Raw genomic sequence first — 13,361 nt, 5'->3', positions numbered from 1 at the left:
CATTTGTGATTTTCCAGACCTTCAGGGCCATGCCAGAATCTATTGATTCCTGAAAGATTATGACCAATGCAAATATTGTCATGTCTTATGCATGCATGGACCACCAAAACAGAATCACAACTTAAATCTTTCTATTAAGAAAGTTGATGAAATCCAAACCCCACACACACAATTTTATATATGTTTGTTAATTTGTTAACAGATTACTTTTATTAGATTTTTATATCATACTGGTATATATTCTTCAAATAGCGGTGTACCTTAAATAGCTCTATTATTTTTCACAAGTGCATGTAATATCAAGTGCTATAGAACCATAGAACACTACAGCACAAAACCAGGCCTCTTCGGCCCCTCTAGTCTGCGCTGAACCATCCATGTATCAGTCCAAATCTTTCTTAAATGCTAAAATTGACACACATTCACCACTTCAGCTGGCAGCTTGTTCCACACTCCCACCACTCTGTGTGAAGAAGTTCCCCCTAAACCTCTAACCCATGTCCTCTGGTTTGTATCTCACCTACCCTCAGTGGAAAAAGCCTATGTACATTTACTCTGTCTAGCCCCCTCAATTTTAAATACCTCCATCAAATATCCCCTCATTCTTTCAAGCTCCAAGGAATAAAGTCCTAATCTGTTTAACCTTCCCCTGTAACTCAGTTCCTGAAGTCTGGGGGACATCCTAGTAACTCTTCTCTGCAAGCCTTCTGTCTTATTGATATCTTTCCAGTAAAACTGCACATAATGCTCCAAATTTGACTTCATCAATGACTAATACAACTCCTATACTCAATATTTAATTTATGAAGTTCTCTTTACAACACTATCCACATGATTTCACTTTCAAGGAATTATGTATCTGTATTCCCAGATCCCTGTGATCTGCCACTCTCCTCAGTGCCCTACCATTTACCGTGTTTGTCCTTTCTTGGCTTGTCCTTCCAAAATGCAACACCTCACATCTGCCATTTTCCATCTGCCATTTTCAGCTGATCCAGATCCCTCTGCAAGCTTTTAAAATCTTCTTTGCAGCCCACAACACCTCCAATCTTAGTCTCATCTGTAAACCTGCTGATCCAATTTACATTATCATCCAGATCATTGATATAGATGACAAATAACAAGAGTCTTTGCACTGATCCCTGAGCCACACCACTAGTAACAGGCCTCTAGTTTGAGAAGCAATCATCCACCGCTACTCTTTGGTTTCTCCTGTCCAGCCATTGTTGAATCCAGTTCACTACTTTACCATGAATACATCGCATTTGAATCTTTCTAACCTCCCATTTTGGCTGTTGTCAAAAGCCTTACTAAAGTCCATGGAGAAAACATCCTTTCCTTCGTCAGCTTTCTTGGTAACCGCCTCGAAAAACACTAAGATTGGTTAAACACAAGCGACCTCACAGAAAGCCTTATCAGTCCTTGGCTGTCCAAATAATGGTATATCCGATCTCTTAGAACACTTTCCAATAATTTACCTACGAGTGATGTCAGGCTCACTGGCCTACAACTTCCAGGTGATATTTTTAAAACAATGGAACAACGTGAGCTACCCTCCAATCCACTGGGACCACACCTGTAGCTAAGGACATTTTAAATATTTCTGCCAAAGCCCCTGCAATTTCTACACTAGCCTTCCTCAAGGTCCGAGGGAATATCTTGTCAGACCCTGGGGATTTATCCATCCTTATTTGCTTTAAGACAGCAACCACTTCCTCCTCTTTAATCTGTATAGGTTCTATGATCTCACTGCTTGTTTTCCTTAAATCCAATTACTCTGTTCCCTTTTCCTGCGTGAATACTGTTGAAAAATAACCATTTAAGATCTTCCCCCCCCCCCCCCCCCCATCTCTTCTGGCTCCGTCCACTCTGATCTTCAAGGGGACCAATTTTGTCCCTTATTATCCTTTTGCCTGATAGTAAATGTGCCTGAATCTTAAATGTGTCTTTCTGTCTAATTTGTATTCCTGGGACACAGCACCACTGTGATACCTCTGTTTATCCCCTTGCCAAACAGTTCGCTAACTTTTTTTTTCAAAAATCAATGAAAGAAAAGAGAGGGGGACAAAAACAAAGCTGCTGTCATAATGATTTAATTCCACATCTTGATTTAGGATAAATATATACCTCACAAACTGAAGGCTTCTGATATTTCCCTTCAAATCAAGACATGCCGATACAGCAGAATAAATCATAGTTAAAAATAGTGTAAGATACATACAAGGCAAGGTTTTCTCTACAAATAACGCTTGCCGAAAATTATTATTCTTTGCACTGAGTTAATGGTCCGGTTTTTGAAGTTAGATGCAGATTTCAAATGAAGTTGAATCCCTGTCTTTTCCTTTCATCCAAGTTGTTTTGAGAGAAGTTTTTGAAGAAAATGGAAGGGCAAATTGTCCAAATTGTAAGTTTTAAAAACTTTATACAGTAACTGATTTTGGAATGAGAGCAAGATTACATCTCACACTCAATTCATTTCCATTACATTAATAAAGTGATGTCTGGAATTCTTCTTGAACTACAGCAGTCTTTGTTTCCTTCTCACGGTAATGGTCAGCAGTGAATGTCCACACTTTATCCAGCTACAAATTAAATGTTTATCTTTCTCTTTGGCTTGGCTTCGCGGACGAAGATTTATGGAGGGGGTAAAAAAGTCCACGTCAGCTGCAGGCTCGTTTGTGGCTGACCAGTCCGATGCGGGACAGGCAGACACGATTGCAGCGGTTGCAAGGGAAAATTGGTTGGTTGGGGTTGGGTGTTGGGTTTTTCCTCCTTTGCCTTTTGTCAGTGAGGTGGGCTCTGCGGTCTTCTTCAAAGGAGGCTGCTGCCCGCCAAACTGTGAGGCGCCAAGATGCACGGTTTGAGGCGTTATCAGCCCACTGGCGGTGGTCAATGTGGCAGGCACCAAGAGATTTCTTTAGGCAGTCCTTGTACCTTTTCTTTGGTGCACCTCTGTCACGGTGGCCAGTGGAGAGCTCGCCATATAATACGATCTTGGGAAGGCGATGGTCCTCCATTCTGGAGACGTGACCCATCCAGCGCAGCTGGATCTTCAGCAGCGTGGACTCGATGCTGTCGACCTCTGCCATCTCGAGTACAAATGGACAAGTGCCCTCTCTTTTTTTAGGAAAATTGGGAAAAACTAATTTGATATTTTCTTTGAGCTTATGCACACGAGCCGGAAATTATTCACAAGGAAAAGATCACTACTCCATGTTTAAAAAAATCAAAGAAATAGAGACAAGTAATAATACATAGGAAACATCAGTTCTTGCATGCATTAATGTTAATTACAAATGATCAGCAAAAGTGTAAACTGAGAGACCTACTGGTACAAAATAAGAACAGAAAATGTTATGGAAACACTCTCCAAATCAGGAAGCATGTGCAAAAGGTACAAGGTCAAAAACCCTTTGACAGAACAGAGAGAAAACTTCTAGCATGTTCACAGGTCTTAAAAAAATCCACAAGGCAATAGATGCTTTCCTGTCCACCAGGGATGGCCAACCTATGGCTCATGCACCAAAAGTGGCATACTGGATGATGGGAAATGGCGCTTTGCACCCCAGTGGCGAAAATCAAAACAGACTCAAATCTCAATAAGGTAAGTAATGGTTATCTTGTTTTTATATTAAATCAATATACCTGCATTGTGTAAAAATCCTAAATACCTGTATGTCTATATTAACATATTTTTACAAGAACTGAATGGGGATACAAGAGTTGTAAGGAACATCTGAACTCATGCGTGAAATAATAATGCAAAAGGTTGGCCAATCTGCTGTACAGTAAAAGTCAAATAAATTCAGACTGATTGGGGATTGGGTTGGTCTGGATTTTCTGGATTCTCAGGCAGTACGTCTATGGCGCTTATGCAATGCACGCACACATAGGTAATGCGCGCACGCAACACAAAAGCCGAGAGTTGTCGAGAAGACCAGATTCTCAGGTGGTCTGACATCTCAGGTACCTCTGGCATCCAGATTTTTTAACTTTTACCCAACAATAAAACACCTGCTATCCAGAATTCAAGTAACCGACAAAAAATATTGTGGAAAAAAGGTAAAAAGTACCCACGCTTCGTGCTAATTCGCCAATTATGCAACACACAATTTCAAGCAACGGGGAAATTCATTTATCCAGCATCTACCAATCCCTATAGGTGCCAGATACCAGGGGTTTTTATTGTATTAAGATAAGAAGAGAAAATATGCTGGAATTGTATTCAGTAATAGTCAGGTCACCTCCCAAGTACTGCTTCTTGTTCTTTGGTGTTTCTTGGGATAGAGGATGGGTTTGCTTCCAGTACATTTTCTGGATTACAAACTATCTTGAGACCAAAGTGGGAAAGAAGATTCTTCAACATTGAGACAGGAAATGCCTGACTAAAACTGGGCAAGTGTGTAGTTTGTAATGTGATGCTCTTCCTCAACCCTTTACACAAGGTTTTTCTGCAATCCTGATTCATGGATTTAAGACTCTTCAAACTGTTCCAAGTTCTCTTGCTTCTCCACATTTATGGACCAGGAATTTCCAAGAGACAAGTAGGTTATTGCATTTTTGTTTATGGGAAGGGAAGTTTAATCAAGATACCTGTACATATAATTATAAGAGACCAAGATTCAATAAACAGGAACTTTTTTCCTCAACAAAGTTTTCAACAAGGGATTCAAAAGTCAGTGGAAAAAAATCAGAGGGGAGCGAAGAAAATTAATTCACCCAGGACATGGAAGGAGTCCGTTAGACACACAAGAATAATGTACAGATGAACTGGAATTCTCATATGCTGTAGCAACACTTGGACATTTGATACACCAACAACAATAATATAAACTACCACAATGTGCCATGAAAGAGAAAAAGAGATTACTAATATGGAAGGTTAGATAAATAAACATCCACAGTTGCAGTTCATATATTTTTTAAAAAGTGTTTCAAGCATTCAGAGAGATCTTTTGGTGGTCCCAGAGCTAGATTAGGGCTAGCATAGGAGATTCAAGAGACTAATAGCTTTTCTGCCTGAACATAGCAGTGTAGCAGTGAGATGGAATTATGACTAGGATAATGGGAATCCTTTATGATGTTTGAATGATAAAGGTGGTGGAGACAAGAAAACTCTTCCATTTAAACAACACAGGAATTTGCACTCAAAGAGCTGCCACCGACCCAGCTATGAAGAAAGATAATAGAGCATTACAGCACTGTACAAGCCCTTCAGCCCACAACGTTGTGCTGATCTATGAGCTAAAATTTGGGAACAGACCGAGAAATGGTCTGAATGGAATTGAACATCACAATTTTATTTCACAAGAAATTTAGTTACCAGGCAGTGATACACGATTATGATTCACCTATACAATGAGTAACCCTGAAACTCTAAAACACGTTAAAAGAAAAATCTTGATGCTTTAACTTAAATTGACCAAACTATTACCTTGGCGTGGGCTGGTCCTCTTTCTTTCAGAAGTTTGTATTGGGGCTGGATTCTGTTGAAACGGGCTAACTCATTCACCAGACACATTGGGGTTTTCTCTTTGGGGTTTGCCATGTTATCCTGGAAAGAAACTGCAACCAACATAGTTTAGAAAATCTGAAACAGAAGAATCCCCAGTTTGGAGAATATAGACATTTGTAATGAGAATAAAAAATGACATTTCACATTTTTTCCAATGGTCATTATGAAAATTTGTGTTTGTGTTTTTTTTTGCTCCATTCATTTCAGAACCAAAAGATGGCCCTGCTGTTACTGAGCCATGACATCATGCTCAAAGACAACCCCCCTCAAAAAATGAACCAGTTTTTAAACCTTGTTTTCAAACACTCAGCAGCCTCCACAACTCACTGGGGTGCAGAACTCCAGAAACTCAAAGCCTGCTGAGAGGAAATTTCTACTCATGCTTTTTAAATGAACGGCTTCTTATCCTAAAACCATGTTTCCTAGTTCGAATTGTGCTCATGAGTGAAACCATCAAGATCTACCCCGTCAGGCATCCTAATGCATCAAATGCAATTTAGGATCACCATCAATTCTTCTGCACTCCAAAGAGTATTGGCTTAACATATTTAACCTCCCTTGATAGGACAGTCATCTCATCCCAGCAATTAGCTTGGTGAATCTCTTCTGCACAGCCTCCAATGCTACCATGTGTATTTTTGTGATTTTTTTTAAATTCGAAATGACATTGGGGAGTGGTGAATTTTGTGTGGGCTGCCAAGCTAACATGAAAAACTACACTTTTCACCTTATCTCTGTGCATGTAACTATTAGGAACTAAATCAACAGCAATGGGAATCATTAAGACAATGTTTTTCAGAACAATACTTTAATTTTTAATCACAACATTTCTTATTTAACCCCACTATGCGCAAGTGTGTGTGTGTGTGTGTGTGTGTGTGTGTTTTAAAACCCAAACCATTACAGTTTAAGCTTAATTAGAGATAAAACTTTAAAGTTCAGTCTCAGAAAGCTTTTGTGTTGAAACTCATGTCTTTACTGCTGTTCAAAAGCAATTATGGAGTAAGTGTGAGGATTCAGATATTTTTAAATTGTTGCTCAAAAGCAATAATGAAGTACGTTGAAAACCTCTTTAAAACTCTCACTTTAAAAAAAAAGTTATTTATTGAGCAATGTTTCTTCATATGAACAATTTTCTTTCTTGCATGGAGATTTTGGAACCTGTGTTCCACACAATAAATCTGCCCTATTTTCAAAGAGACAGTGACATGGGTATTTTATTCCATGATGATTTCACAAACCAGACAAAGGTTAAATGAAGTGCCCATATACGAAAGAGACAGTCAGAAGTGGTCTTCTGTCTTCAAAAGCCACTTGTTCTGTGTTCTCCTTTGACCAGGGGTAATATGTAACAGCACCTTTTCTGGTTACTGTATCTTCAATCCTGTCTTCCACAGGATAGTCAACTTCTTCCTTCTGCCCAAAATCTCTGGTTCCAGTGATAACTGAAAATTCTCATCACATGACATGTGACATCATTTCTTTCATTTCTCCAAAAGCATAAATCATGCCAGATGGCCTTTTGAAGTACTTCCAAAGTTAATTCACATCTATATGCTAAAAGCATCTCCATCCACTTAGAGCCACTTCAAAAGTATGAATTATGAGCCCATGGACTCCAGCCTGTCTGCAGACCATTTAATTAAAAGTCCACCCTGTTGAACAACTGCCAACAGAATGCCGTGTGTACATACAAATGCTTTTAAACTAACACCCATTCTTCTCGAGTTTCAATTCTGAAACCACTTTAGCTTTATAGCTGTTTTCCCCAGATGCCTCGACTCTGAAAATGGCCTCTCTCTCTCTAACTGTGTGTTTCCACATGAACCTGAATCCAGACAACAAACTAACTTTACTTAAAAATTTATATATTACAACCAAGCTTTAAAGATTAATATTAACACTAATCCATTACAGTCACAAGAAACTAAATTAAACTACATCCTTTCTTTGGGAATGGAATTAACCTAAAACTGTATGCGGTTTTGGGCAATACAATGGAGTAGCTTGTGGAGCTGCTGCTTTGTCGCATCAAAAACCTGGCATCAATCCACTGCATATGTCCTGCCTGTTACTGCATGGGTTTTCTCCAGGTGCTCCAGTTTCCTCTCACATGCCAAAGAAGTGCAGGTCATAAAACTTCCCCACTTCTAAGCTTCACCACTTTGCAATAAAGACCAATATACCATTTACCACCTCAACTACTCACTGGATTTACTTGCTCACTTTTTTATGATTCATGCACGGGAACACCAAGATCCCTTTGTACTTCACTGTTTTCCAATCTCCTTATCTTAAGGTAATAATCTGTTTTTGGATTTTCTCAGTGAAATGCATGGCCTCTCACTTTCCCACATTAAGAGCATTACAGCACAGTATAGGCCCTTCAGCCCTCGATGTTGTATTGACCTTTATATTCCAACCAAAAAACCTTCCTACCTCATAACCCTCAATTTTTCTTTCATCCATCTGTCTGTCTACAGACCTCTTAAATGTCCCTAATATTTCAGCCTCCACCATCATCCCCACAGGTATTCCAGGTACCTATAACTCTGTGCAAAAAAAACATACCCCTGATGTCTACCCTAAACTTTCCTCCATTCACTTTGTAAATTAAACTCCATTCACCAAGTTCTCACCCAATCTCTCAATCTATCTATTTAGCATTGAAGAACAACAACATCCTCATCACTACTTGCCCTTCCACCTTATTTTAATGTCATCAGCACACTTAAGTTACTTTATATTCTACCCCCTCCTTATTCATAATTGGAAATAATGAGAACTAAGAACCGATACAAGAGATACTTCACTCCATTTATTTCCATGCAATATCCAATTTTAATCCATATTAATGCATTTCTTCTAAATACCACAATTTCCCACTGTGCACCAAGCTCTTAGGAAGCATGTTGAAAAATATTTTTGAAAGTCCAAATGCACATTATTAGATCCCATCCATCTGCTCTGCTTGTCACATTCTCAAAAACTCAAGCAAATGTGCCAGCCACAAACTATCTTTCATGAAACCACATTAACTTGGTCTGACCAGATTAAATTTCTTTTTTTTTTCTATTTCTTCATAGATCGATAGAAGAATCATGGAAAATTACTGCACAGAAAAAGGCCCTTTGGCTCTGTACTCCACTGATCCATGTACCTATCCAAATTTCTCTTCAATGCTGAAATCAAACCCATATCCACCACTTCTTCTGGAAGCATGTTTAATACTCTCTCTACCCTCTGAATGAAGAAATTGTTCCTAATATTCTCCTTACACATTTCACCTTTCATCCTTAACCCATGTCCTCTGGTTCTTATCTCACTCAACCTCAGAGGAAAAATGCCTGTTTGATTTTACCCTACCCCCTCATAATTTTGCATATCTCTAAAATTTAATCTCCCCTCATTCTCCAACACTCCAGGAAATAAAATCCTAACCCATTCAATCTTTCCCTCTAACTAAGCTCCTCAAGTCCCGACAACATCCTCGTAAATTGTCTCTACACTCTTTCAATCTATTGATATTTTTCGTGCACACAATACTCTAAATATGGAGCCAATGCCTTATACAACTTCAACATGACATCCCAACTCCTAAACGCAATACTTTGAGTGAAGGCCAATGTGCCCAAAGCTATCTTTACAACCCTATCAACCTGCGACACCACTTCCCTGCAGTCAGGGAAGATGCAAATATAACTGCCAATGCTCGAGCAATCTCTTCCCTCGCTTTCTCTCATAATTTGGGGTTTTTCTCATCCAGTCCTGGGATTTATCAATCTGAATGATTTAAGAAGATCCAGCATTTCCTCTTTCTTAACCTCAATGTTAGCCTGTTCTATACTGACCTCACATTGACCACGGTCCTTCTCCAGTGACCTCCCCTACCTCCTCTGCCTCCGGTACATGTTCCCTTTATCGTTAAGTGGGCCTAACGTCACTTTTTGGTGCCAAAACATCCTCCACATTACTTCTGTGCTACTTCAATTTACTCTCCTAAATGCCTGTCTAATCCCATTGTAATTAACCCTTCCCCAATTACAAACTTAACCACTTTGTCTACTCCTATTTTTGTCCTTAGCTATGTTAAATTTACTACCTCATCCTGAATACCAGGCAACTGAACCTTCATAACCAATCTCCCACGTGGAACCTTGTCAAAAGCTTTGCTAAGGTCCATGTAGACAACACCCACGGCCTTTCATTCATCCACTTTAATTCTCATTATTAGTAGTAAATTGTTGATTTTTTCAAGAATCTTTATAAGATGCGTGCAAATAAAGCAGACTCTTTTTCTAAGCAAGCTCATCCATCCAGAAGGACAAAATTGGTTGACATCCTCACCAAACCAAATTATTATGGCAATCACCTGAAAAATGTTGAGGTTCTCACCTTCTCTACCAAGAAGTGTGCAGAAATTCCAGAGATCAACCTCAAGTTCTGCCATTTGTAAGGTTACAACTAGTGCAATGATATCACGCAGTCATGGTTTAGTAATGTTAGGAATCTTTGCTTTCTGGCATTTTCTGGTCCAGACTTTGTGATTACCAATGCTACAGAGTTTAATGGAGAACAGATTGAAATATTTAAAGAATGAGCAGTCTCCTCAGTTGATTTTCCATTTCACATTAGATTGCTGTTGAAATCAGTTTGAGAGTATCCCTTGAATCCAGTAAGTCATGTCAGCAACATTACTGAAGAAATCCAATAAATAGCAACATTAAAAATATACAAGGTATTTTTAAGTTTTAATATATAAATGGCTCAGAAAGCATGAAAAAGAGATCGGAAAGTAAATGAGATTAGATGGAAAATTTAATAAGTTTTTTCTCTGTCTCCACTTTTCTTTCTAAAACATTCCCTGTATACAATCAACTTTTAATCATTGCTCCCTTCTATCCTGTCACAACCTCTGCCTTTTGCTCTACTCACCTCTCCTACTTCTCACCAAACTCCATTGCTTCTGCACTTTAAAACTCGTTCTACTTAAAATATCTTCCATTCTAACAAAAAGTATCGTAATTGACCTGCAAATCTGGTCACTTCATCCTCCACAGTCTAAACTACTGTGCATTTCGTGGGTTTTTTTAAATGTTTTAAATCATTTTCGTCATTTGTTTACCTCATGGATTGAAAATGAAAGAGGTTTCATGCCATATAATTAACCCTTAAAAACCACTGGTTACTTCAGGCACGACTGGAATGGGAAAGACTAATGGACTCAATCTCGCCTATCTAAGGAACATAATATCCTATTGTAACAAAATCAGAAAATCCCAGTCAAGCAGCATTTGAGGAAGGAGAAATAGAGTTAAAACTTTGGTTGTTGCCCTTTCATCAGAACTGAGGAAACATTGATCTCACATATTTAAATTGCAAAGGGGGAAGGAGAGTTGACACTGGACAACAATTTTTTTTCCAAAAGGTTTGCTTGCTGAGAAAAAAATTGGGGATTAAGATAGACAACTTCAAGCTGAACACAAAGATAATTTTAGATTTGCTGTATCATGTTGGAGAAACATTAACTTTTATTGAATTGAGCATGTTTAATCACATAATGATGCTGACACAGTGAGTTAGTTCAACGGACCTAAAAATGTTTCGCTGCTGATTTTCGTTTGTACTCTGCATCTGATGCCTCTCGTGTCAGTGTCCAACAATAGTTGACCAGCATTGATGGATTCCAGTTGCCCTGATACCACTTTTCCATGGTCGCAATGTCCTGGTGAAACCTTTCCCCATATTCATCACTAACTGCACCAAGATCAGGAGGGAAGAAGTCCAAGTGTGAATGCAGAAAATGAATTTTCAATGACAAGTATGGCTTTGTAAGTTTTTTTTTTCCTGCTCCTCATACGTTCTTTTTGTTTGTAATTTTTTTATTTATCACACTATGAATCATATCAACCAAAATATGTACAAATGTTTCGCATTAAATATACAGTGACATTTTCCCTCTTTTCTCCTCCCTTCCCTCCCTCCCCCCTTCAAAACCAATAAATATTAAACATATATAATACCAAAAAAATCACACAAAAGAAAAAAAAAGATGTGTCATCTACTTTTACATATTAAATCTGATCGTGTTTATCTTCTTATCGCTTTAGGAGGTGGAGGTCCGAGGCCGGCATTTCCTGTTATATTTCATATATGGTTCCCAAATTTATTCAAAAAATGTTATTTTGTCTTTTAAATTATACGTAATTTTTTTCCAATGGAATACACTTATTCATTTCCATGTACCATTGTTGTATTTTCAGGCTCTCTTTCATTTTCCAAGTTGACATTATACATTTTTTTGCTATTGCTGAATCTTTTTTGAGCTCTATCCAATTTGAGACCTAGTTCTTTAATTCATATATTATTTAAAAGAAAAATTTCTGGATTTTTTGTTATGTTGTTTTTTTTTGTGATTTTGTTTAATATCTGATTTAGCTCTTCCCAAAAAGTTTTCACTTTTGTGCATGCCCACATTGCATGTATTGTTGTTCCAATTTCTTGTTTGCAGCAAAAGCATCTTTCCGATATTGTTGGGCCCACTCTTTTAATTTCTGAGGGGTGACATATAGCCTGTATTGATTTATATTGTATCATACGTAGCCTTGTGTTTATTGTGTTCTTCATAATTCCGGAACATAACTTTTCCCATGTTTCATTCTTTATCTTAATGTTTAAATCCTTTTCCCTGCTTTGTTTAGGTTTGTACCTTATTTCATCATTTTCCTTGCATTGCAGCTTCATGTACATGTTTGTTATAAATCTTTTAAATTATCATTGTGTCTGTAATTACATATTCAAAGCTGCTTCCTTCTGGTAGTCTCAATCTGCTTTCCAATTTGTCTTTTAAATAAGCTTTCAATTGATGGTATGCAAATATTGTACCGTGAGTTATTCCATATTTGACCTTCAACAGCTCATAAATTATTTCCCAAAAAAACAATTTTCTATTCTCTTGATTCCTTTTCTCTCCCATTCTCTCTAAAAAATAAGTTGTCTATTGTAAAAGGGATTAGTGGATTTTGCATCAATAGCATTTTTGGCTTTGTAAGCTTGAAGCATGTGGTCAATCAGCTGGATGTAGTTTGGTGCTCTGTATTTACCAAGAAAATTCTCAACACATCTTTAAATGCTTTCCAAGCATGCCAAGGCCCAAGACAACATTTGCATAACACCTGCACTGAGTGCATGCCCAGGCATGCTTGGACTGACCAAAATGGCTTGCTTTGTGGGCAGTATAATAGTAGACTTAAAATATATGATGGGAAATGCAAAAATAAGTTATATCTTAAAAAAATAGTACATGATAGGAGAACTAAGTTGATTTTGTGATCAACAGCCCAATACACCCAATAGCGTTCAGGAAGCAAAATCTTCGTTCTCCAGTGATATTGGTGATGGTGTGAGAACCAGGCAATGTAAAACTGACACTCAGATTTCTGCAGTTACTTCAGTTTTCCATCTATGTTGATTTCCCTATCTTCAGCTTCATAAACTGCTTTCAATGAAGCTCATCCTTAAGGTTCAGGAACAACATATAAATTTCTGGCACAATATCGGACTCAACACTAAATTCAACAATTTCAGGGAAGCAGTCCTGTGCAAGGTCCTCCACTCGATAACTGTTTCTCTCTTCACAGTTGTTGCCTGGTTTCAGTGTTTGCAGCATTTTATTTCACTTCAGATTTCCAACAATCGACGATATTTTGCTCCTTCAATGGTTTCAGCATTTTTGTTTTCCTTTCTTTTCTATCTTCTCTCTCATCATCTCGCTCTTTTCCCATTTTCTTCAGGGAGATCATCTGTGACTAACAAGCCTTACTGCTCCTCCTTGGTGATGTCATTA

The 13,361-nt window shown here is 38.1% G+C and overlaps 1 protein-coding gene across 11 annotated transcripts in view; it reads right to left on the bottom strand.

Moving 5' to 3' along the window:
* The window catches only part of stau2 (staufen double-stranded RNA binding protein 2), a 327,674-nt gene that overhangs the window by 268,623 nt on the left and 45,690 nt on the right, over window positions 1-13,361 (bottom strand). For all 11 annotated transcript variants that reach the window (XR_011352225.1, XM_069921216.1, XM_069921215.1 and 8 more), the window contains one exon: window positions 5,435-5,565. Coding sequence is in view for 10 of the 11 variants with exons in the window: in XM_069921216.1 (XP_069777317.1) it covers window positions 5,435-5,565 (131 nt within the window). In the remaining variant the exon portion in view is untranslated. The remainder of the gene's footprint in view (window positions 1-5,434; window positions 5,566-13,361) is intronic.

This window comes from Narcine bancroftii, chromosome 2 (genome assembly GCF_036971445.1).
Source record: "Narcine bancroftii isolate sNarBan1 chromosome 2, sNarBan1.hap1, whole genome shotgun sequence".
In the NCBI taxonomy this organism is placed as follows: domain Eukaryota; kingdom Metazoa; phylum Chordata; class Chondrichthyes; order Torpediniformes; family Narcinidae; genus Narcine; species Narcine bancroftii.
The sequence above is the reverse complement of the archived record's forward strand: the minus strand, read 5'-3'. Positions and strand labels throughout refer to the sequence as shown.